Consider the following 25,634-nt stretch of genomic DNA (forward strand, 5'->3'; position numbering starts at 1 on the left):
TCAGTTCTTCTGGATAAGACAGTTTGATGCTGAGGATTGAGTCAATGACTGCTTCAGTAAATCAATCAATCCCAACAACGCTGTAATGCAACACGTCTTGTGGGTTTCCTGTATTTGAACTGATATGCCTGTCATAAAGAATTGGCCCCAAATCTAAAATAAAGTTTTGTTTTTTTTCAGTTCCACTTTCTCCACTTTCTCATTAATTGATAACTTTCATAGTTTTACTTTCCTCTAAATAGAATTAATCCTGTCATTTTTTAACTAGCTCAAAGATTAGATCTAGATGAAGTTTAGGATGTTGTTTTGACCTTGTGGAGCTTAATTGACTTTGATCTAAAAAGAAAACTATAATTATCAGTAGTTAATAAAAATAACAATTTATTGTGTTTGTTATGGTCAACTAGTCTCCCTTTTGAATAATGTATTTATTTACATTGATAAAAACGTTACTGAACATATTTTCTTGTGAGTTTTGGCCCGGAGAGAGACTTTTACCCCTTGGCAATGGTGACAAAACTAATGCTGTTATGATGCACCAATTTAATTAAAGTAGTATTTCTTGAAGGAATGCATATCGCCGGCCACCTTGAATGCTAAAGTTTAAGACAAAGATTTTGTTAAATCTGTTAGCACTTGCAGTGTGTTGAAGCTGATAGTACCAAATTTTAGCTCAATATCAGTAAAATTGAGCCATCTAGCTATTTTTGTTTTTGCTAATGTCAGTTACTTTTAGTGACCCTCTTAAATTGACTTGACTCTGAAAGTTAATTAGTTGTAAACATACATCCAATGATTACTTTCATTAAAATCCATCCACTGGTTCATGAGATTTTGCTAACAGACACACAAATTAATACACACTAACACAGGTAATAACATGATCACCAACTTTTCTTGGCAACAGGTGATAGATATAGTGTTCAGACCTTAAATATTTTTAAAAGGAGGCTCTCTAGCAGACCTCATTAACAGAACTTTTCAAAAAACACAATAAAACCATTGATTGACGTATAAACGTTTAAAAAAATACCACTTGAACAGACCCTTTGACAGAGTTCTGTGCCTGTCTCAAACCTATTTTTACCCAAGTTGCATAGAAGTTTTACTATAATCATTTACATACATAAAATATGTCAGAGACTGCTTTGTATTTCTGAAATAACTGACACACCTTGCTGGGAGAGATGAAAGACCACAGCACAGAAAAGGATGAACAGGGTGTGAGGAGAGATTACCTTATGTAAACATATGTCAGTCAGACTAGAATCCATAAGTCAACATTTACAAGAAACCTAGGATGTGGAAATGTTGCAGAAAGAAGCAAAAATCCCAGTTCACAAGAAACAGAAAACCTTTTAAAGTCCTGTATCAACAACACCAGGATTATCTTGAAGGACCCAAATAATGGCAAGAGATCACAAGACGCTGCTGCTGCCTTTGGGGATTTTACATCACAGTCACAGCACATTTAAAGTTACCATGTTCTGAAGTCTGCACAACTGTGAGTGCTAAAAAAATAAGAACAAACAGAGAAAGAGAGAGAGAAAACCTGTGAGCCTAAATTAGTATTTTCTTACCTGAGGTGTTTTCTTGGTTTTCTGCAGCTCTCCTTCAGGACATGTCTTGTCTGATGTTTGGCCCTGCATGTCAGGAGCTCTGAATTCACTCTGATACAACAAACAGAACAGTTTAATCATATGTTGCTGAACCCACCCGGAACCAAAAGTCAAATAAAGTAAATCTGTACAATCATGACAGCCAGAGCACCAGCGTGCCTCTCACCTGGCAGTAGCCAACAATCTGTTTTGCGATGCTGTTGATGTGCAGTAAGTACTGGTCCAGTCTCCTTTGGTACTTGAGGGCAGCGAGCTGAGCTTCGTTCTGAAGTGTTGTCACCTGAGCCAACAGGGTCCGCTCGGTCCTGTTCCACCTGAGCCGCTGCACGCGGGCTCCCCGCTCCAGCGCTGCGCCCCTCTCCTCCAGCGCGGCTGTGCGCGCCCGGAGCGCCTCCACGCAGCGGTGCTCCTCGGCGCACAGCAGCGGCAGACCGCATCCCTTCTGACAGAGTCCCTGAGCCGGGTTCGGTTGTCCCTGCGGCTCCATCATCACTGGATCCAAACGTAGTTTTGACAGCGTCACAGGAGCACAGGCAGCCAGCGCAGCGCACAGGGGACTTTCCTGAGTTTTTTAGGACGGACTTAGTTTACATGGCTGAACGCATGTCTGCATGACAGGACTGAAAAGTTTGAGCGATCTGCGCAACTCAGACTGAGCTGGGGCACCACAGGACTGATGATGATGATGATGATGATGATGTGTAAGGAGTTCCCCGCTCCCCGTCCTGATTCTCTTCACATCCTTGTTGTTCTGTGGACTTATAGAGTCAGTTTATTGCATTTCAATGGCTGTACCTTTTTATGGATTTGATTTTGTGCATGCTACTTGACTTTTGTGCATTTTGATCCATGTGTGTGAGTGTGCAACAAAGGTACCGAACTAAAAAGGGATATCCCGGTCATTTTGAAGTGGAGCTCTGTAGAAACATAATGAAAACATATCTTAGTTGGAGACAACCAGTTAACTTTAGGCTATGTTCGAATTGCCCACTCACTCACTACATAGTGCCCTAATATATATATATATATATATATAGCCTATATTTAGACAGGTAATCTCATTTACAAGAAAGACCTGTAACACAGACCCAGAACATCAGTTACATAAAACAACACAATAATCATAAAACATTATTTGACATTTAAAAGGGAGCAGAGTTTAAACAATACTTAAAAACAAGAACAGTAATAATAATGACCCCCCCCCCCCATTTTCTTTAAAATGTCCCAGAGGGATCAAACGGTATTCCGTATTCCAGTGTATTCCAGGAAGATGGAGCAGAATAAGAGAATTCCCTTTTTTTCCAAGGTTCTGTGCAAACTGAGGGGACACGGAAAGAAACAAAACCCTGGAAGTGTAGGATCTTATAGTGAGTCGGCCATTTTGTAGTGCTGTTTGAAATTGTAACTTCCATTTTTCATCCACTGTACAATGCTCCAGTAATTGGTCACATGTTACAAAAAAGGTAGTATGCAGGAGTTGTACATTACATGATCAAAATAAACTGTTATGCATTGTGGCCTGAGTTGACACAGCAGGCTAATCAAGGCTAGTGCTAACGTCCACAGCTTATTATTGACATTTTCAGACAAGTTGAAAATGTCTTTAAATCTATAAACATCTCTGATATAAAGCGACTCATCTCCTCGTTGCTCTGAGCTGCAGAGGTGAAAAATTATTTGAAAAATGTGAACTAAAGCTATTGGAGTTTAAATATGAAACACATTAAAGCTATGTTTTAGGCTAAATTACAACTAAAGAAAGGTGGATTTTAAGTATTAGATTGGTGAGTGGCTTGTTTTTATTTGTTTGCATGGATGATACATTTCTACAGTCAGTTGTTCTGTACAAAAATATTTTGTTGGTGATATTTATTCATAATTTTAGTGTTACTGTGATGTAGTTACTGCTGCATTCCATGCTCGTGTAAAAAGTTACAATGAAAAAGTCTAACAGATCTGTGTGAATACATTTTATATCAGTGTTTTGGAGACAGATGATGTTATATTGTCCATCACCTCACATTTGTGCTTGCATTCCAATGAATCCTGTTGGTTTTTATCATAGACATGTATTCAAATACTACACTAGGTGAAGACGTGTAGTGTCTTATTGTTGGGAGTTAAAGCCAGCAGAACCTGGTTTAATTGCTGTAACCTGATTCATGTTACTGCGGCACATGTCCCAGGATATCTCAGCCGTGAAATTTTCCAATCACATTTCAGAAATTTACAGGCATATTCACAAAGTGCTCATACTGAAGGTGAGCAAAGGATTATTTTGCCAGGCAGTTGAACACACAGTGCGAGTGATGTGTGTGCCCATATTAATCTAAACAAACAATAATATGTCCTGGGTGCACTTAACTCTCACACACTTTGCTCCACCTGTATTGTGTGCATTGATGTGCACCCAATGGTATGTGCACAACATCTGTGCTCTCTCAACAAACTCCTGTGCACTTAGCTCTACCTGATTGGTCGCTCAAGTTGGAACAGTGTAACATTTAATCAAATCACACTCATATCTCTAAATACTATTATACATATCAATGATAGCATTTCTCCCAGTCACAATAGCATTATTACTGTTTTAGAATTTAACTGAAAGATGTCAACAATCACATTATTACTCATAAAAAATGGTTCATCTATTGAGTTTAATAGCCTTTTTTAGTCCTGAGTGATTTAGAGAATAGTGTTAAGTTGTTTAATAAACATAAAACATTCTTCTGAAAATGGTGAAGTGTGAAGACCAGACTGGAAATGAGTCAAACAGCAAACAAAGAAAGATCTTCAGAATGCCTGAAAAAACTATTCCTGTTTCAAACGTTACAAGAAAGTCTGACTGTGAATCAAAAATACAGTGGAATAAAGAGAGACTAAAAACTTGTGGGCTTTGCCCCAGTACAAATTTATGTCTAGCAATGCCCCTGAACCTGTGCAGCATGGGGCACTTCCAGCAGGGATATCAATTTCTCCCAAAATAACCATGCAATATGAAATTAGGGTTTATTTTCATTTCACAGAGGTTTGCATGAACCTCTGTGAACATTTGAATGCTGGAGTTGTTTAATTCCACTTTGGTCTTGCCTATGCTTAGACTCCTCAGCCATACAAGACCTAAACTTTATTTCTTTAAACTGAGGTTGTTTAAAGAACAAAACAATATACAACAGGTAAGATATGAATTCTTTATAATAGCCCTTTAATATGTGTAATACATCCTCTCCAGTAGAGGTCACTCATTCTATCACATAATCTTCATTTTGAGAGTAGATTAAAAATTGTTGGTGGATCTATGCTATGCCTCCTTTTGTCCTTTTTCTGTTCAAGTTATGCTCTGATGAAACATTTCTCCAAGGAAAGCCGCTTCTTCACTGACTAATTCTCCATTATTTGCATTGAGCTCTTCAGGTTTAAAAAAATAAAACTTCTGTCTAAATCTTTCTGCTTGACACAGCATGACATACTAACTGCAGACATCACAGACACAGCATCACATTTCAGGTCTTTCTGCAGAACAGCCTGACTATGGTCTGCTGCCTGCTCCAATTCAAAGTGTGTTTTGGGTTGTCTGAGCTGTCAAGGAACAGGTGTAGATTTACAAAGACATTCGTACAATCTGTTGTGGGACTGCACTCAGGTCTGCAAAGCACATGCACAAACAGGCCAGAGGATATTTTTTTATCAGTCAGTCATCTTGACTGAGCTTGAAGTTGTTATGTAACTTTATAGAAAGGATTTATAGTTAAAAAAGATGTTGCTTTTTACGTATGATGTTATGTTAAGGTGGTTTGAGGCAATCAAGAGCACTGTGAGTGTTGTAATTTTCCAAACAAGTGTTGCACAGCCACCGGGGATCAGACTTATCACGCACAGACCATATGTTTAGACTGATAAGCCTCTAAGTTACGGCAGAAAAAGAAATAATTTATCTCTGCCTTTTGTTCTCTCCGTGAGGTGTTTCCACTGAATGGCGGAGATGGATTTGACTGAAACTGAGGATCTAAATCGGATTGATTTGTTCTAACCTTATCCAAGAGGAGAAGTGTTATCGGTTTACCTTTCATCTGCTCGATATCTTAGAGGAGACAAAACTCCCACAGCTGTTTGTCCTCGAAAAAGCCAGAGCTGGTCTTTATCTGTGAGGGGGACAGAAGGAAACACTATCGGCCACTGATAATAAAGGTGGTTTTGGTGGAGAAAAATGCTTTCAGGTGGACATCATTTTGAGCAAGGGGTTGAGGGGCCACACATAAATGGATCACTTATTGCATACGGTTGAATAATGATGACGATGAAAGTTATCCAGAAGTATTTAATTTTACACCTGCAACAAATTTTGAAAATGACTAATTTACATGTATATTTGCATCATGTCTTCTCTCTAAATCATGGTTCATGCCAATGTCTGTAGTTTAAAAAAAACAAAAACATTTCCTGTTCATATTTGATACCAAATGTTTAGGTGCCTAAAATCTTTCCTTTTTTTTACTTTCTTTTCTTTTTGCCTGAGAGTTTTTAACTCTCAGGTAAAACAGTGGCTGAAAAAAATACAACTATATGAATACTGATATCTGCCAGCCTATACAGCTGAAATTGGTCAATAATTTCTTTTACACACTGTATATATTTTGTTTTTTTTTCCTCCTGTCTTTATTTGTATTAAGTTGGTGTGACATGGACATATATTATTATACTGGACCTCATGGATCAGGAAAGCTGAAGCAGGAAAGGGGACTGCGTCCCCATTGGCTGGTCCCAGTACAAGTTTTAAATAAATAAACACCTCCGATATTTTTTAGATATTTTCTTACTGGTTCACGTAGTTCTTACCTTGTAGTGTGTCATTAACGGGCTGCAGAACATGAAGAGGTAATTTAACCACTGAATCCGATGTGTTGGAGCAGGGAATCAAGTAAAACATGCAGGATAGTGGCCCTCCAGGACCAAGGTTGCCCACCTCTGACCTAATGTATATACAGGGCAACAGATATTCTGACATGTTTCATTATTTATGTTTTGGACCTGGTTTAAATAAAAGTAAAATAAATTAACAATGTTTGGTGTAATTTATAATAATAAAATAATATTATTTTATAATAGATGAGGATTAGAGCAATCCCAGTTTAAAAAAAAACCTCTTGTACATTGTAAGCAAATATTTGGCTCCTGAACAATTTGTGTTGCAATGATGTAAAATGAGTTTGTTTGTTGAGAGTGAGTCTTCATCAAGAAAATTTTTATTTTTGATCTTTATCAAAAATCCTTCATATTCTTACACCCATAAGTTCATACCAGGCTCAAATTTTTAAATAAATGAATGATATAATGAAGTATTTTTACACTTTTTATGAAATTCAGTGAGCTTAAATAAAAATTCTGAAAATCTGACTTGAAAGAGTACTTTTGGTTTAACGCAGTCTCTATTAGGTTGATGAAAAGGTTACAAAGAAAGCAACAGAGAAGCGTTATAGTTAACTACACTTTTATTGTTCCTTTTCCAGCCAATGAGAGGTTTCAGCTTCATCCCTCATGTATTCATATATGCCAGTCACATCCAGCAGAGAACTGAATTCTCTGCCACTTCCACCACTGATGCCATCAGATCTCAAACATCATGTGTGCACGAGACTACAGGACCATTTCTTTATAGCGGAGTGAGATTCCCTTTAGTCAGTTTAGAATATTCTCTCTAAAAGACCTCCTTTATAGAGGCTTGACATGAGATGACTGACTTAATGAAGCTTATAGCAGCTAATGCACTAAGATCTCTACCATCTCTGACTTAAAGGGACGTCACTCAGGGATGGAATGTTTTTCAGAAGAGTCCTAGAAGTTTCTATGATGGTTGCACGTTGCAAAGTTTGTTATCTCATGCATGCATGTTATTATGTTGAGCCGCTGCGTTGTCCAAAATGTCAAAGTTCAAGGCATTCATGCATTTGGCAATTCTTTTTTTCTTTTTCTTTTGATGGTTAGTGGCATGAAAATAAACCAGGAAAAGCACTTTGTGGTGGACATTGATACTGTCACAATGCAAAGAAGCATGACCAGCATCTGTCATGCAACAAATGACTCTAAGGAATTGAAAACACAGCATCTGCTCCTCCATTCTGAGGGAAATAAACTTTAAAACTGACCAACCAGAGATGGGTCGAGACATACAGATATAATATTCACAAACAGAAATCAGAAATGACAAGTTGATAATGTTCATAAACTCTGATCGTATGTTAATAAAAGCACAAAAATAGTGCGTTCAAAACAACATTATGAGTTTTGGATGAGCTCTTAGCATCGATATAAATGGCTTTTGTTTACCTGTTGATAATTAAATTATGAAAAAAAGTACAAGACTTCTGTTACAAGAGGATCAGCAAATGGTCTTGTTTGAAAATCATCAGTCAGACATTGCACATTTAATAAAGGGCATGAGCGTCGCTACTGTTAACCTTTACTGTTAATAGTGACTCTCACACAAAGCCAACCGTGGGAGGGATAAAATGAAAAGCACCAACTGGTACCACTCACAGACCATGTATTATAATATTAGACCTCATATATGATCACAGCTGTTGAAGCCATAAGGGGACCGGCAACCCCATAGACTGGTCCCAGTACAAATTTTGAGTCCCCCTATAAATGAATGTGACTTAGCCTGTATTATAAAATAATCATTAGGGTTTTTTTTACTTGACTCTTGTTGATTCACATAGAAAAAAATATTTGAGCAATGTAAGAACTACCATGTTTAGCTGTAATTACTTATTTCATGCAAAAAAGAAAAGTGTGGGGGAATAGGCGGGACTTAAAACTCCACATTCCAAGTCCAAAAACTCTGGTTCCGAAAATACAATATGGTAGCTTCTATAAACTAGCTTCTGCTAACTTCAATTCCCAACAACAAGAGAAGGCGGGAACACTTGGTCTAGTATTATAATATATGTTGATGGTACCGCTGAAGTCCTGAAGATACAGTCAAAACAGAGAAGATTTAGTTTGGGATTGTTTTTTTTTTTTCAGATTTCAGCAGTAGCCAAAATGCTGCTGCAAAGTTGTGCTAATACAACCTAAAGTTAGTGGCAGGTTTGCTTTTGAAATGCCATATCTGACAGTTTTGATTTTTTTTTTTTTTTTAAACTTCACTACCGGATTTGCTTTCACATCAGTCAAAATGAGCTGACCCACAAACAATTAACATTTTACTTTCATTTACATTAAAACACACAGCTTGGAAGTAAAAGTAATGGAGTTCTCATGGTACAGTTTAAAAATAAGCACCGGTTATAGATAAAACCAATCTGTTTCTTCTTCAAACTTCATTATATTAGATATGACAATATCCATTATTGAATATTTGAATCAGCATTACATAATTTTTCTCTCTGCTTGTTATAAAAAGAAAAGATTTGCTTTAACTGTATCACTGCAAGACAGTGTTTGCTTTAAGTTAAAAAAAAATACACAGAACTGTAAATTAAGAAAGTCCAAGTTTTATGTTTGTTTAAACCTCCATAGGTATTTCTTTACCTGATACTGTGGAATGCACTGAAGGATTGATTTTTCTAAAATATCCTAGATTAAATGAAGCCTACATTGCTTTAAAAAAATGCAGCATGTCTATACCAAAAAGTCTGTTTTGAGATGTGAAAAAAAATCAAAACTATTTGCAAACTTTACGATTTACACTTTCAGTCATGATCCACTTTAAGACAAGTCACTGTGAAAGATAAGAGCAATCATTTATATAAGGCATTTGAAGTTGACAGATCTCCTTAAACACTTCTTTCTAAGAGGCTTTTTGTGGATAAATACGGAATGTCTTTGTCCATTTCCAATTTGTTTCGTGTCCATGTCCATTTCTGCAAACATATCCCAGCGAGGGAAGAGAGCTGGAACGTGACATCCCGGATAACAGGGCGAAATACAAATATTGTGGAAAGAATCCCAAATCCTTATAGATGTAAACCTTCGGCAACCACAGATTTCTCTCTCAATGTAAGTGAAGACAAAGATGGCGCTACATTCAAATGTTCAGGAGGAGGAGAACCACCAGGAGAAGGGAGGATACCCTGAGAGATACGGTGGGTATGATGCCTCCATCTGAAAAAATAAGAAAATAAAACAAAAAGACATGTTCTTAAAGTAATTTGACTGATACTGTCACATTTAAAGGTGATGTCATGGAATAAGAAAAGTTACTTGTCATCTGAATGCTTTAGTGCCATGTTATAGTTTAAAAGACATGCAAAAATTTTTACACACACTCACTGACAAGTTATTTAGGCATTTAACAAATGGGTGAAAAAAATATGAAACTGTATGTGTTGAAAGATCCTGAGACTGTACTGCAATGATTACAATATCAGATAACACCTGTAATAACACCTGAACAACACCTGTCTGTAGCTTAACAACATTGGCCAGATTGGTCCTCTTCCGTCAGTGCCACCATAAGCACACATGATGGTTATCTGTGGTAATGCAAATCCAAGAGTCCTTGCTAAGCATAATATGACACCACTTGTTATCAGTCTATGCCTCCCAGTTATGACATCACTCCAAACTCAGCCATCTCTGCCTTGGTGTTAAGGGCAGCTTACGCATGGGATGGTGAACTTGTCGTCTAGTTGAACCCAGTCATCAAGACATGGTGCAAGATGACATAAAGTGTTGAAAAGAGTCCATTACCTATGTTTGGACGGCAAATGCAAAAGTCATGGGTTTTTGTAATGGTTGGCACACAATACAATGATCCTCCCTTGGTCTGGACTGTCTTGAGCACCTGGACCCTTCACAGCATGTGTGGATGTCCTCAGTTACCCATTGGTTCTAACATTGGGACATCTGTACCCCTAACATGCACAATACAACTACCCAGCCCCATGCACAATGTGACCCACAACGTCACCCCTATTAAGCTCCATCAAGTGCTGGGAATGCTGTCTAATGTAACTATGAGGCATCCTCTGTGCCTGCTGACCTTCACTCACTGTTTTGACTGACTCCACTCCTGATGTCCCTACTTGTGTCCTCTGGTGCCCGTTCTAGGCATGCCAGCTCCTAGCAAAATAAATTCTTTATGTACCCATCACTGATCTACATGTGTAACAAATTATGTCCAAATCAGACCATTATTTCTCGGTGTCAGTTACATAAACCTGGAGAAAAGATACTCTGTCCATATAACACCTGCAGGAATACAGCCTGCAAAGCATGACACCCCTGTCTACTTTTAGTCCCATTGACATGAAAAGGCGGGTACACAATACAACAAAGTAAATCTCTCACCTGCTATCATCAATCAGATCAAAAACCATATTTGAAGTGTAAATCTAAATGAGACCCATCTGTGCAGAGATCACCTTCAATACCTCTCTATTCATCAGTGTCCCGTGGTTGAAATCCATTCCAACTTAAATTCCTGAGTTTGTGAAATCAGACTGTCAGGTGAGATCTAAACCAAATAATAAGGGATTAGGGCAGCCAAAAGAAGGGTTTCCTCATCTCATCAAGATCAATTACAGAGGCTTAAGTTCTCCTCGATCCAGGCAGCCTGCCACTCCTTCAGCCGTGCAGTGAGACAATCCAGTCAGTGGGCTAGCGAGGCTTTAGTCACGGTCTATCACACGCCTCCAATCTGAGGTATGAAACCTGATGTGACAGCTCAGGCTCATGAGAACTCCCCCACCTTTGATAAATGATAACCTACTGCTAACTTTGAGCCTGGTATAATCCTCCAAGCAATGGCAGAATAAATAGTCACATTGTTTCATCTCAACTATTTAAATGTAAAATGTCATTAGATGACTTAAGACTTTATTTAACCAAATCTTGGTGAAGATGGCTTTGATAGGAGATTACACTCAATCGATACATTTAATTACAATAACAAGGAAATCTAATCCTTATAAGTTAAGGTTTTTTTCTCATAACTCATTCCCCTACATTTTACAAACAACATTTGAATAAGAACTCTAGTATTAAAATCTGAGCTCAATCATCTTTAAATGGAAAAAGTACAACAATTACCTTTCATGCTGATTTGTGCCACAGCACCGTCTCCTCCCTCTGTGTGCGCCCGGACTTCCACCATGTGATCCTCGTCTATAGGCAGGGGGAGTTCTATGTGCCGCTTACTGGTTGTGTACAGAGTGGGTTCATTGTGGCCCTTCTGCTTGTACAGCACCTAGGTAAAAATAGAGAAAAAAAAAACATGTTTAGGGGTGCGAAGAACATCAGGCTTTTGGTAGCTGCAGTTTTTTGTTAGAGATTAAATTAAAATATTATACTCACTCTGTAACCATCTATTGATGATTCATTGTTCAGTGATTCCACCTCCTCCCAGGCAATATTCAAAAACTGGCCCTTTAGCTTTTTACTTATTATTTTTGGAGGTCGGTCTGGAGCTTTTGGATAAAAAACAAACATTAATACATAACATTTCTGTCAAAGTAGCTTAGATGTTGTGTGCAGGATGCAGAGCTATGAGGTATGTTATTTTAAGAGTGCTTTAAAGCCCAACATACGAGGTTTCTTGGTGTGGATCTTAATGTGTTTGCTGGGTGGGCCGTATCCTGCAGAGTTGTAGCCTCGAACCTCAACGAGGTATTCCGAGTTGGGCCTTAAACCCTCGAGTTTAGTGTGGTTTTCCTTGGCTGGCACACCTGCCCTTCGAGCCCCACCTTCACTGTCTTCATGATTCCTCCAGAATTTTATCTGAAACCAAAGAAACTGAGGTGAGACGAAAATGATCCATTTTGTTTTAAGTAGGCACTTTGCAGAAGTGGTGAGAGAATAAGAATTATCATAAAATTAACAGAATGATTCAAGATTAGAGGAAATTATCCTATTCACTTTCAAAAGGCAATCTGGATGCCCAAACTATTTTTGCAAAATGCAAAAAAAAAAAATACAGTATATGATATAGATTTCTGCATTTCTGTATTACAAATGCACACTACTGAGCAATAAACACTAAACTCTTTCATTGTTTTTTCCTGATTTGGACTAATAAAAGCCTAATCCAAATAAGCACAGTTTTTATTATGACAATTTTATTATGGTTAGTTATGTTTGGAAACTACATCTCATTATGACATTAGTTTGAGGTGAATCTGAAACTTCTATCCTCTTTTTTTTCAAATCCTTGAAAACCTAAAATTTAACAGCACCAGTGAAGCAATATTGCTGATTTGCATAAATATGAAGCACTGAGTGAGCACTAATATGTACTGTACAACAGAGGGAATATACCGGCAAAAGCAGGAAGAACTATAGAGGCGAAAATAGCCTAAAAAGGCCATTTTGTTTACCTGCTTTTTATTGGTAATTGGCATCAAATGAATAAAATCTTGGTAAAAATAGCATACAATATAATAAAAAGCATACATACAAGGGATTTCCTGCTAAACAAATAAATAATAAAAACTATCATTCTTTGAAGGAATGCAGATTGGGCTAAAGTTACGTCTACCAGTATTAAACAAAGTGTTTGAGAGATATGTTAGCACTCCAAGTATGTGACAGAGAGGAGTCTCAGCTACTACCACACCAAACTTTGGCTCAATATCTGAAAAACTGTTTGAATTATAGTCATTGTTTGCGTTTTGTAGGGTGAGTTAGCTGTGGCAGCCATCTTGAATTGCGTTGCCTCCAAATGTTAATCAGTTGTTGTCAGGTTGGGAGGAGAGAGAGGCAAACCCAGAGCACAGACTCATTGTTGTCAGGAAGAAAAACTAATTTATTTAAAAAATAAAAGAACCAAACAAAAGGCTGACGAGGCAGCAAACCTAACTATAACAAAGATCCAAACGTAGCATAAATGACAAGAAGCAAGACAAGGAACGAACCAGACAGCGCATACAAGCGACAATGGACCAGTGACAGGTGAAGGACATGATCAGGTTTTAAGAACAGGAGGTAATTAGTGGAAGTGGGCACAGGTGAGACAATTACAAAGCTAGGAGCAGGTGTAGATGGGCGTGACAGGCAAACAAGAGAGAATGATGACTGAGGCACAGAGACAAGACAAAACATGAAGACAAGAAAAGAAACAATCTGAATACAAAAAAACAAAGAAAACCCAAACCCTGACAGTTGTAGATGTACAATCAGAGATCGCCTTCAACAAAATTTGTTAAAATCTGTCCAGGGGTTCATGAGATATGGAGACACGAGGTAACAGACAGACACATAAACATATGAAGGCAGAGGGTGATAATAAAGCCGTCAAAACAACTTATGTGTTATAAAAAGGAGCCACGCTTCTATTAGTGCATGTTGTGCCAGATTTGAAAGGTTCATCTCTGCTGTTTTGACTCCATTTACCCACGTGTGCAAGCTAAAGAACTAGAATGTACAAAAGAAGGAGTAAATTAACAAATTTGTTTCCTGTGTGCTCAGTGTGAAAAACTGGTCTCAAAATAAAGTGTTAGAACTCTTTATGGCCACTAAGGGTTTGAATAAATATTGTACTGAGTGTAAAATGTTTACTGTAATGCTTTCAAAGAAAATGCTTTTATAGAAAAAAAAATTTAAACATGCAGGCAATTTTGCACATATGTTTCTGCTGTGAACAATACCTGAGTCATGGTACTTGGCAGGCATGCAGTAACGTAGGTACCTTAACAGAGTGTAACATTGTCTGACTGACCTGGTATCCATCAATGTTAACCTGTGGGAGGGGATTCCAGGAGACTGTAGCTGTTGTGGCAGAGAGAGCTCGACCTTCAACACTTCCAGGAGCTTCAGACGGCGCTAAGGAGAGACCCAGAACACATTCAGGTAAATATTTCTGTACAAGAACCATTTCAGCCTACAGTTTGATCTGCAAAAAGACATTTTGTAACACAATTTTAGTCATGCAGATTATTTTCATAAATAATGTGTGATGTGATATATTTGTCCTGGGTGTCACTTTTTCAAAAAGTAATGATTTTATTATAGAATAGTGTAATTATGAATAAACTATATATGGATATTAGGGCAAACCCATGGCTCATGTTACAGTAACACTTGAAACTGTCCTTGGGTGTTTAAATTGTCAAACTGCCAGTAGGTGAATGGTTGAGAAATACAAAAATGCAAAGCTGCATAATTATCACAATTACATTCTCAATTGTTCACAGGTTTACACAGTCAAAATGCTTTATGTAGACAACTGCAGTCATACATGTGCCATGAAATATGCAGGTGTTTCCTAAGTATGTTACCATGGCATCACGCCATCCCTGTAACCCTTTATGTCTGGATTGTTCGAGGTTATCTCAACTGTCTGTCACTGGAAGGTAATAACTAGGCTAAATGCTTCACATCCCTGGGCAAATGATCAGCTTTCTGGTTCATGCTACGCAAATCATTATAATCCCCCCACATGGGAAGAGACAGATGGGAAGATTGGCTCACTTTCAACGGGTGTTAACATTCCACAGAACAATACATGAGAACTTACTTTGTTTGAAATCACCTTTCCCCATTTTTCCTTTTAGAACTGAAAGTGTTGAGAGCTGTGTTTAGTGCTCACCATCCTGTGCGGAGTGAATGATGGCTGTGAGGCTGTAGGGTCCCTCTCCTTGGCTGTTGAACGCTTTCACTTTGACTTCAAACTCTGTCAGAGGAGCAATGTTGGGGTCTTTGTGGACATAATGCTTGGCCTCAGGGTCAGCTACTGCCACCCTTTTCCACTCAAATTCGTCATGGGGTTTAAAGGCCACAATGTAGCCAAAATTAGTCCCATAGTAGTACTGAGGTTGTACCGGCTGAAAACAAAAAAAGAAAAGAAACACATTTTAAATATATTGTGGAAATTGGACTTATAATTAATGATTTGGCAAGGAAAGTCACATTAAGATATAACAACTATAAACAAAAGGCCCATCACAAAAACCCTCAGGTTTTGGTAAAAAAAAAAAAATAATTTATCGTTTATCCCAGGTTTGTGTGACGACCCTCTTTTTTTAATTTCTCTCTGTGTGCAGTAAAATTTTATGACAAATCATTCAAGAAACTGAAGAACTTGGTCAGTTTTGTTGTTGACTTGTAATCTTTTTCCCCACTTTGTGGATTGGAACACTCCAACCTACCGTCCAATTGATGGTCAGTTCTCTGCTGGCACCTCCACCCCCGCCGACATCTGAGGGCGCCACCACAGGAACTACAACGAGACAGCAACAGCAAAAACCATGAGCCCACATGCTATGAATCCACACAAACAAAGCCAACCCACACAGGCTGTAACTTTGTCCTGGCTAACGCGACTGAAACATCCTTCCTCTGAAAACACAGTATCAATGTCTTCTCCTCCGCCAAACTCCAACTCTTAATGTGCGTGTAGGAAACTTGCCAGCCAGAGAGGCAGCGAGGGAAAAGGTTTTCTTGTTCGAGCTCACCTTCAACTGGTGATTATTGTTTTAAGAGGGGTCACTGGAGTTCCGCAAGCCACATTTTATAGATGAATTTCAGTGTACAGTTTCACTAACGTGCTCATTTGTGGTGGTTTGTGTGGTGAGTTTGGCAGCATGTTTCTGCTCTTTGGAAGCACAGCGCAAGACAAATCCTGCTGACTCATTTCTACAGCGATACTCATTGTATGTACAAAGGGCAATAATAGAATGACGACGAATAAATAACAAAATGGAAAGCTGGACTGTGAGCACATTGATTTTTCTTCTTTTCTATGACTTTTGAAGTCACCCTGCTTCCCTGTTCTATCAGGGATAAATGGAGTCATCAGACCGGACATCATGACGCAGTTTTACCTGATTCCTGAGTTCTGTCTTTAGGTGATGGCTTGCTTGGATCTCCTGTCCCCAGAGTGTTGGTGGCAATGACCCTGAACTCATATTCTGTCCAGGGGAACAAATTCATCACGATGGCTGTCTCTGTATTCCCTTCAATATCAGCTGGAGCTACAGAAAAACACACTTTGTATGACTTTAAACTCCTACTGTAAAATTCACTGAGGCATGATTAAATTTAAATCCAGCTATCTTCAAAAGACATTAACGAGCATGTACGTCTACAGTGCAATTGCACCAAGTGTATTTGAAGAGCTTGCAGGAGTTCCTACATGTAGTGGCAATCTTCCAGACATCTTTGGAGAACTGGTCTCTGTACTGGATAGTATATTTGGAGATCGGGCTGTGGTGGTCTGCTCCACGGCTCCACTGCAGCGTCACGCTCTTCTCAGTTTTGTTTATTATTTGTACTCCACCTGGAGGACTGGGGGGACCTGAGATGAAGACAGGATAAACAGACAAGTTTTAAGTCAGTATGTGCAGAATGCAGGTTTAAGCAGAGGAAAGTGCCACTCAGGTTTTACATTTTTAAATTCACTTTGTCGTATTGCAAAACACAGACTTGTGCACAAACTGCAGCCACAGAGACTGATGTCATTAAGAGCTTCAGCCTATAAGCAGTTTAAAAATGAGTCTCAGAAAACAACTGAATTCATGGAAGAACCCTTATGCTTCCTTTTTGAATGATCCTCCTTTGAGAGAACTCAGCAAAGACTGACAGATTAAGGCATCAAAGCTTAGAGTGCAATGAGATAAATAAATTAAAGCTTAACCAAAGTATTCTAAATCCAGTTTTTCTTTTGGACCTTATTCTCTCCTTGATTCTTCCACTGGAACAGGAACATGGCTTAATAGAAAAGCCAGACTGCGTCAGGGTTTGCCCTCCCAACCACAGTCTTAGAAAGCAGCCAGAGTTCACTTTTTCCAAATTATGAGCACAAACTGTTAGACGTAAAGGGATTACGTTCAGCTTTTAAAGGGATTGTTCAGGTGTTTTGAAAAGAGATTCTGTGGAAAAGTTATGAACAATTCATATTTTACCTGTTGGAGATAGCTCTTTCAGTGACCGCAGTTTGGAAAAACAGAGTTTATTTCTGACCGGACAGTTGAGCTAAGGACTACTTTGAGTGGGGCCAAGACCAAAGTGGACTGCTGCCATCTCAAAATAACTCTAATCTCCAAAGTTGCATAGCTTTTTAATTTTGCTTTACATGGTGATTTCAGTTGAAATATTATATTTATGCCATAAGTGCCCCAGACTGCACCAGAAGTGCTACAGCTAGCTGCTGCTACTGTAATTAACTGCCGTAAATAAGGACTACTGTGTAAACGACAATATAATGAATAACACAAAACAATGTTCCCATGAACTGACATTTTATAGACTGGAGTAGTTTTTTGACCGCAGCAATCCACTCTGTTAATGTAAAAAAGTTTGAATTAGATTTTCTTTTCTTTTTTTTCAAAAAACATACTGTGTACCATGTTTTCATAAAATTTAGCAATAGTTTTTCTTATCCATGTGAACTAGCATTAACTTGGCCAGATTCCAGTACAGCAAAAATACCAAAAAATACAATGAAAACAATGCCCCTAACTATCTCAGATTCCTAAGAACAACAAGCTATAGGTGCAGAATAACCTCCTGATGCAGATCTACTTCCTCATCCACCATGAAAAATGGTTGTCTTTCATCTCTGCTGGCAACTGGCACTCCATTAGGAGCAGCCCGGGACGTGTGCTTTGGTTACACTTTGGAAAACGTCACACTCTCAGAGACTGTGCGTTCACCTGGCCATCTGTCAGCAGCTGCTCTGAAAGCAGCAGCAGCAGCAGCAGCACAGCCAGGACACAACAGGGATCACTGGCAACCAGATCGCTGTTAGAATTCCTGAGTGCCGATCTGAAGAAGGCCTTTGTGTCGCCAACACTGAGCCTGGTTCATGACCAGAGGAGAGGGCTGTGAGGCAAGCTTGCAGTCTTTGAGAAGTGAAAAGAGGTAAAAAAAACAAAACAACAATGTCTTGATGAATCATCCAGGAGGGGAAATACACTGGAGGAGAGACAAAGCGCCGAAGAGTGGCAGTGTTTACTCTGGGTGTGCTAATATCAAGTGCTGAAATCAGCAGCTGTATGTGCAAATACTGAGGAGAGATAAAAATCTATGACTCATCACATGGCGTTACACTTCATCCACTCATAATGAAGACAGATGGTACTTTTCACATGTTTTACAGAAACTGAAGTATTTCTTGCCCCATTCAGTTTGATCAACTACTGTGACTATGAAACCAAAGCAACAGCTCCCCATCAGCCTTCATAACAAATAACAGAAACTACAGATTTGCAGTGTTTATTTCCCAAATGGAAGTGGTCTGTCGTTTGAATAAATGTTGATGTTTTAACATTTAGCAAAAGACAGCATCTACTGTAAATATATAGTTTTGCTTTTTTTATTGAGGCATTTCTCAACTGTTTTTTTTTTTTTGTTTCCAATATTTTCCCTTTAACCTTTGTTCACACAGTCTTTCTAAGAGACTGGCTGTTAAAATAAAGTTACGGTCTGGTTACTGTGGACAGACTTCGTTCTCTTCAAACATGCACCAAAGAACATGCGGCACTTTTGCTACATTGGTGTGACTTCTTCTCTGTTCCTGCCAATTGTATTTTTAAAACACTTTAATGAGAACTTTAGAAGCATGTGGTTGATGACCCGTAGAACTGTTTCTTCATGTGAGCATTTTAATAAGCTCTCTAGGCTTAAAGTCTCCAATATTTCCACTTCAAATTTTATACAAGGGGGTCGAGTCTGGTTTGTCACAAGCAACTCTGCTGTGTCCACTTTTTTAGTTTTACATAATAAAGAAAGATACAAATTTTTCCATACAATCGATCACTCTTGATGGTTTGTGCCAGAGGGACAGCCAAACCTAAAACCAGTATTTCACTGGGCTGCAACTACTGGCGTCAAATTTCACACATCATTTGCGAGGCAGCTTTTAAAATATCTCAAAATGCTCACAACGGTTCTCAATTTCCTTGCGTGGGTGACAAGGCCTCACTTTCATATCGCTAGAATTTTGAACATATTCTGACATATTTGTGTGACAAACTTTTTTTCTCAAAAAGCCAGAGTTAGCAGAATTAAGACAAGTCATTATTACAATGGGAAACAGACTGCACGCCATTCACAGGAATGTCACCTGAATGTTGCATTTCTTCACAGTATGTACAGAAACGGGTCATGTATACCAATGTGAAAATTTATGGGTTTCTGGCAATTTTGTTGTTTCCAATTAACCACCAATAGTCGCAACCCAGTGAGATCAAGGCTACAAAGTGGAGTAAAGCGTTAACTTAGAAATCTGTGGAATAATAAATGAAAGTTTCTGTAGCATTTAAAATGCTTCAGGACACAGAAAATTCCAATATTCACAAAGAAAAAGGAAAACTGTCAAGAGTACTGTTACAATTGGCTGCCTAGATAAATTGAGCAATCCTGGATGAAAGTTGGTTTTCACACTAATAACCAAAAAGCACTCAACCCTCCCATCCCTAAAATGTGAAAAAAAAACCCATCAAATTTAATGTAAACTAAAACTATGGATCACCTGAAAGAAAAGAAAGTGTTCATATAATAAACTGACCTTTAGGTAAATATACATTTTGTTTGTAGTTTCTGACTCACCCCTGACAACCAGGTGGGCAGAGGCAGTGATGTTGTCAACCTGGGTCTTTGCAGTGCAGGTGTACTGTCCGGCGTGCTTCAGTTTGACATTTTTAATCAGCAGCTTGCTATTTGAACTCCCATTCTGCGTAAAAACAACACAAGAAGCGGCAATTAATTCAAGACTGAGCAATACACCTAATGACAAACATGACGAAGTTTCTCACTCAGCATGAAACCCATCTTGGAAACAGAAATATAATTCAAGTCAGCAGAGTGGTCGAAGAAAATTGTACAGAAGATTGAAGCTAATCTGCATCTCTTTTCCTATGAAGTAATGTTAGGTCAAAACTATTTATTAAAAGGAAAAAACAGATCAAGAACTAAATTATACATCTCTGCAACGGGGCCGCTTCTAAAGACCTAAATTAGCTAAACATAAACAAATGTGAAACCAAACCTCCTTTTTAAACAGGGAAAATCCCTGCACACAAAAATGGGATTTCATCAATCACAGTCATAATATTCTGGTTGCTGAGCAGCAGAAGGACAAGGGAGAGTCCAGAGCTGCACTTAGAGAGAGAAGAGGTCCTTTCAGCAGCAGCAATTACAACTGATAGATAATGCTTGATTTCATTAAAGGATGGCATGCCAATTTATTTTAAAGGAGTATCTGTTCTTATCAGTCTTCACTTGAAGTTTTTGAGTGAAAACTGTGTTGACATGAGCCTGGCCTCAAATGTTGCTCTGACCTGGACGAACTCAAGACAGAAGTTTAGATTTTCCAGTCGGACTTCAATCCACCCAAACAAAACGTGACTATTAAACATAACCACTCACCAGGATGCTTTCAAAATGTGCACCGTCCTTGTGTAAGTCAATTTCTCTTCCATCCAGGGACCAGACAAAAGTGATGTCCACCAGTGGGTCATATGATGCTGCACACTGCATCCAGGTGTTCTCCCCCACGTTAACATCTGCGTTAGATGGTGCCAAGGTGATCTTTGTGGACTCTGGAAGGGAAAAACATAAAAGATTTACTGGATGTCAGTTATGAGAAAGAATGATGCCTGGTAGCTAAAAGTGTTTAAATCAGTGTTTCATTTTTTTCCATGAGAGTCACACAAAATATTTTGCAGCAAAAATTAGGGCCCTAATCATTTCTTTGCACTCAGCATTCCACAACATGTACATTGAAGCGATTCCAACTGAAATAAAAAATTCAAAATAAGCGACTATTTTACCACAGAGCTAATTAGGCTGACAGATGTTTCCTTGAACTCCTACATCTTCCAGCTTTTGATGACTATGAGATTGATACTTTATTTGTCACTGGACCTTCTCTCCATCTGTTTTTCCCTTTGCTTTCATTCATTTTTACTGTTTGTGTTATTCAAGCTTAAAAGCCTCGCATGTGAAACTGAATTATTCAAATGGCTTTATGTGCAAGTGTGAGGTGTATTTCCACTTCTTTACAAAAGTAAATCTATGTTTGTTTTGTGGAACTGTGCTTTGGGATTTTTTTTTTCTTCAAATCATCTCAAATCATCCCACATCACCTCACTGTCTATAAAGAACATCCCCTCGTGGTGCAGCAAAAAGACGTCAAAAGCCTCAGTAGTCTGCTATCACAAGGTTAGACAGGGTGACCTTTTTAAAAGTTTTAATTTATTTGTTTTATTTTTTTTGCTGCATTTTCTTGACATGTGAAAAATAGTCTTGAGCAGTTACTGATGAAAATGTACAAAAAAATCTGTGTAGAAGGGGAACCTGTTCAATTTCCACAAATGTCCAGAAGAGGGCAGAAAAGAGTTGTGTATTAAGAAGCATTTGAGATCAGCTGTATTTAAAAAATAATAATTAAAAAAAAAGGATGCTGTGGAGCTGAGATTGTCGAAAACAAGAAGCAAAACATTTTTAAGCATTTGTTTTGGGGAGTTAACAATCCCAGCTGATCTTGAACTCAAGTACTCTTGCTTTTTTAACTGAACAATGAAGGCTAATCCTCTTTTCTCAACACACTGGATCTAAAACAACCCCCTTGTGCATCTGCCCTTGAGGGGGATGACTGGATAACCAGCAGGAGGCCGTATGTCATTCTGCTTTGTGGGCTATTATTTAAAACCAGCAGACATTTGAAGGTCGACACTTTCTTGATGGGACTAAATGATTGCCAGCTAATGTCAGCATCTGTCAAAGCAACCTCAACTGTCCAGGAAGCATCAGAGGCATGAACAGAACAATTACAAAAAAAACATTGTTGTTCTGCTGCAACTTGCCTGTGACCAGTAGAGGACGAGTGTTGTTGGCTTTCCCAAAGTCGTTCTCAGCAAAACAGGTGTACCTGCCCTCGTCTGCTCGCGTCACATTGAGGATCTCCAGGCTCCCGTCCAACCAGATGAACATCCTGAAGAGGCATCAGAGTCACGTCTTTACACACTCTCCGGAGAGGGAGTTTTATAACATAAAACATTCAGCACAGATTTCAAAGGGTCAGAAGTGCACTGTTTGTTATTCCGAACGTGACTGGATGATGAAAAATGATGAAAATGCTCAGAATATCTGCTCATTTAAAGAACTATCTGAAGTCAGTTCAAAAAAAGGCATTCATTTTTCTGCACACTTCATGTTCATGCATGACAACTAGTGTGCCAGCTGCCTCCTCGCCACAATGCACCCTCCCTCACAACAACAGAGAATTAGGATGCATATGCTGCATTGTAATTTGTCTGCTCCCCTTCCCTTACAATATGTGAGGGGGGCCAAGGGGGGGCTGTACCGTCAAGGGTCATAGCTGGGGGTCTCGCTGTACTCAGATTATGTTTGTTTTGTCAGTGAGGAGCACGAGGCAGAGCTTTAGTCTCCAGTCTGCCCACACTGATCTTCAGAATAAGCCTAATGTCAGCTGCTGTGCGAAAATCATGAAAGACTTTTCTAAAATCTTAGATCTGGGGCTTATTTGGATCCCATAGATCAACGTTTTGTACAGTATTTGTGTTGCCGCTGTAGCTCCCCTTCAAAGCAGAATGACAGATTCTTTCCTTTGTGACCCAGATGTGTCTCGCAGTGACAGATAACGTCATGTCATACAGTTGATGAATAAGGGCATTCGAAACAAGAGAGGAAAACTAAGGCAGATTTTATAAATATTATGAATGAATAATATAAATACAAATGGATATTCAATTTAAAAAAACTCAAACAAATACAAATAAAAATGCATCAAATTTTCCCTGATTGGACTCTTTTCAGGATAACATTCCGCCCTCCTCCTTGCATGCAAAAGTTTGGAACAAAGATCTTGTGCAATCTATTAGTGTTGTTGTATGAGTCGGGGATGATTCTCAGCTTCAGCCACAAAGATTCTAGCTCAATATCTGTAAAAATGACTGAGTTATAGCTATTTTTGCCTTTGCTAAGATTAGCTTTTGTGGCCGTCTTAAATCAGGTCGACACTAAAAATTAATCAGTTGTGGATGTCCAGCCAATAAATACTTTTTGACAGTTTCATTAAAATTTGTCCACTGGTTCACGAGATATTTTGCTAACAGACACACATGAACACACACATACAGGCTCAAACCCATGATTCCCTGCCTTTCGTGTTGACAGGTGATAAAAAGAAGAAATCCCATTTTATGATGAAGCAATTGCTGACCTGGTGGAGTTGGACAGCAGCTCTGTGTCTTTGCTCCAGTAGAAGGTGGGCTTCGGAGCTGCTTTTGGTCGGCACTCGATCACAACACGACCGTTTTTAGGTGCCAGCACGTTATTTACTGGGTGGCGTTTAAACGATGGAGCACGAACTGAGGAGTGAAAGTAGGTGTTAATAAGTCCGGATAACAAGTCAGCTTGAAACATGGCCCTTAAGTATCAACACAAGAGTCCGTGCAGTGATTTTAGCCAAAGTTTGACTCACTGATCACTCGCAGCTCCGCGTTGGCAAAAATAACTCCGTGGCGATTCTCTGCGATGCACTGGTACATCCCTGAATCATGAAATGTCAGCCGGCTGAACCTAATTTCTTTTCTATCAATCTGCAGAAAATACCAGTGAATTCTTAGTTTTGATACAAAGCAAAAAATAAACTACTGATTTCTGACACTCATAGAAATAAAAATGACACTTTAAGTAAAATGCAAACATTTAAAAATTGCCTTTTTAATCTCATGTAGGTTCAACAAAGCACTTTATAATGTGTTCTCATTCACACAAAACCTGATTCAGTACTTTGCATTTTATGTGCTAACTTGGCTGTCACTAGCGGCTACTCTCCCGAGGATTTTAGTTGTGATGACAGCGGTTTCTGGAGGAGCGTTACACAACACATGCTGCCTAACAACAGGTACTTTCTGCTGTCGTGATGTGTACTCACAGTGCCAGCTTCCTGTCTCTGCTGAGCTACAGTAAAAACACGTGGCTGCATACTGAACAGGAGGGAGCTACCCAGAGGATTCTGACCGTACTGCTCAACTGCTCAGGGGCAGGACAACAAAGATATCTGAGTTCATTGCTTTTACCGGTTTTCCATTTTTCAGCCAGCGGATTTGTGGTTTTGGTTCACCTTTGGCTATGCATGACATCGTGAAGCTGCTATAGATGTCTCTCTCTGTGTTACTAATGTACTCCACCCACTCAGGAAAAGCTGCAAATGAGAAAAGACAGGGAGACAGTCTTTTAGAACAATGTCAGAAAACTGAAAACTGACTCTATGGGATGAAACTTGAAAATTTTATAAAGCTAGTTAGAAAGAACTACTGTATTTAGAACAAATAGTGAGCACATGCAACATCTATGCAGAGAACCTGTAAAACTTTAATTTATTGCCTGTGAGCTGAAGCTATATGTTCTAAGACACAATAGCTAATATGATAAGCAAAATTTTGTCATAAAATGGTGTGTCGTTGGACCCAAATGCAAAAAAAACAGGAGGCAGAATCAGAACTAGTGTTGAGTTTTAAAAATTCAACAAGCAGGAAACCGAATAGATGACGTGACATGGCAGGAACATATGTAGGAACAAAATGTTATCAAAAGAAGCATCTGACAATGAATGGTGGAAAACAAGAGCGTCTTTCGTAACACTTCAAGTTGGGGCTGAGGCGCCTTATTCTCATCTTGGTGTAATTTCTGCAAGTATTGAGGCGGTATAGTGGAGATGAACTCAACTTGCCGCTGTTACACCTCTGAACTGCCAAACCATAGAGGTGTTACAGAGGTAATGGTAGAGCCAGAAAGGTCAGTGTATGTCAGGGTAAGTCGGCATCATGGCTCCATGTTTTGATGTAGTGGTGTCAGAGTCTACACAGTTTAGTTGGGTCTGGGATTTAGAATGGGAGGCGTACGGCGTACATTTTATGCGTAGTGCTCTATGTCAACACCGCTAAGTTCTCTTTCACTCTTCCTACAGTTCTGCAAGACTGGTTTCATTTATCAAAAGGTCACATCACATGTGGCTGGCTCAATTGCTGATTTATGAACAGCCAGAAGCAGCTCCAAGTGGGGCTTGTCTTTGTGGCCATATTGCTAAACTGTTTTGTGAAA

The 25,634-nt window shown here is 38.9% G+C and overlaps 2 protein-coding genes across 3 annotated transcripts in view; both read right to left on the reverse strand.

The window, feature by feature from the left end:
* Nucleotides 1-1,460: 1,460 nt before the first annotated feature.
* LOC119617455 (E3 ubiquitin-protein ligase PDZRN3-B-like) lies at nt 1,461-2,169 on the reverse strand. Its single transcript, XM_037978279.1, has 3 exons — nt 1,786-2,169; nt 1,581-1,670; nt 1,461-1,511 (listed from the first exon to the last, which is right to left on the reverse strand). The coding sequence occupies exons 1-3, from the start codon at nt 2,107-2,109 to the stop codon at nt 1,461-1,463; spliced, it is 465 nt and encodes a 154-aa protein (XP_037834207.1). The 5' UTR covers nt 2,110-2,169.
* A 5,813-nt stretch (nt 2,170-7,982) lies between these two features.
* Nucleotides 7,983-25,634, reverse strand: part of cntn1a (contactin 1a) — a 68,511-nt gene continuing 50,859 nt past the window's right edge. For both annotated transcript variants that reach the window (XM_017406083.3, XM_017406084.3), the window contains exons 10-24: nt 24,611-24,735; nt 24,010-24,127; nt 23,749-23,896; nt 22,370-22,497; nt 20,931-21,103; nt 20,112-20,235; nt 16,696-16,857; nt 16,385-16,534; nt 15,710-15,780; nt 15,151-15,385; nt 14,281-14,384; nt 12,155-12,344; nt 11,922-12,034; nt 11,658-11,814; nt 7,983-9,728 (exon numbers count right to left, since the gene is read on the reverse strand). In XM_017406083.3, coding sequence (XP_017261572.1) covers nt 9,652-9,728; nt 11,658-11,814; nt 11,922-12,034; nt 12,155-12,344; nt 14,281-14,384; nt 15,151-15,385; nt 15,710-15,780; nt 16,385-16,534; nt 16,696-16,857; nt 20,112-20,235; nt 20,931-21,103; nt 22,370-22,497; nt 23,749-23,896; nt 24,010-24,127; nt 24,611-24,735 — 2,075 coding nt within the window. In that variant the 3' untranslated portion in view covers nt 7,983-9,651. The remainder of the gene's footprint in view (nt 9,729-11,657; nt 11,815-11,921; nt 12,035-12,154; nt 12,345-14,280; nt 14,385-15,150; nt 15,386-15,709; nt 15,781-16,384; nt 16,535-16,695; nt 16,858-20,111; nt 20,236-20,930; nt 21,104-22,369; nt 22,498-23,748; nt 23,897-24,009; nt 24,128-24,610; nt 24,736-25,634) is intronic.

The sequence above is a fragment of the Kryptolebias marmoratus genome, linkage group LG11, assembly GCF_001649575.2.
Source record: "Kryptolebias marmoratus isolate JLee-2015 linkage group LG11, ASM164957v2, whole genome shotgun sequence".
NCBI classification, from domain to species: Eukaryota; Metazoa; Chordata; class Actinopteri; order Cyprinodontiformes; family Rivulidae; genus Kryptolebias; species Kryptolebias marmoratus.

Coding starts and splice junctions, on each gene's coding strand:
- LOC119617455 (XM_037978279.1), bottom strand. CDS start 2,109: ATGATGGAGCCGCAGGGACAACCGAACCCGGCTCAGGGACTCTGTCAG. Junction 1,671..1,785: donor AGATTGTTGGCTACTGCCAG/GTGAGAGGCACG, acceptor TTGTTGTATCAG/AGTGAATTCAGAGCTCCTGA. Junction 1,512..1,580: donor AAACCAAGAAAACACCTCAG/GTAAGAAAATAC, acceptor TTATTTTTTTAG/CACTCACAGTTGTGCAGACT.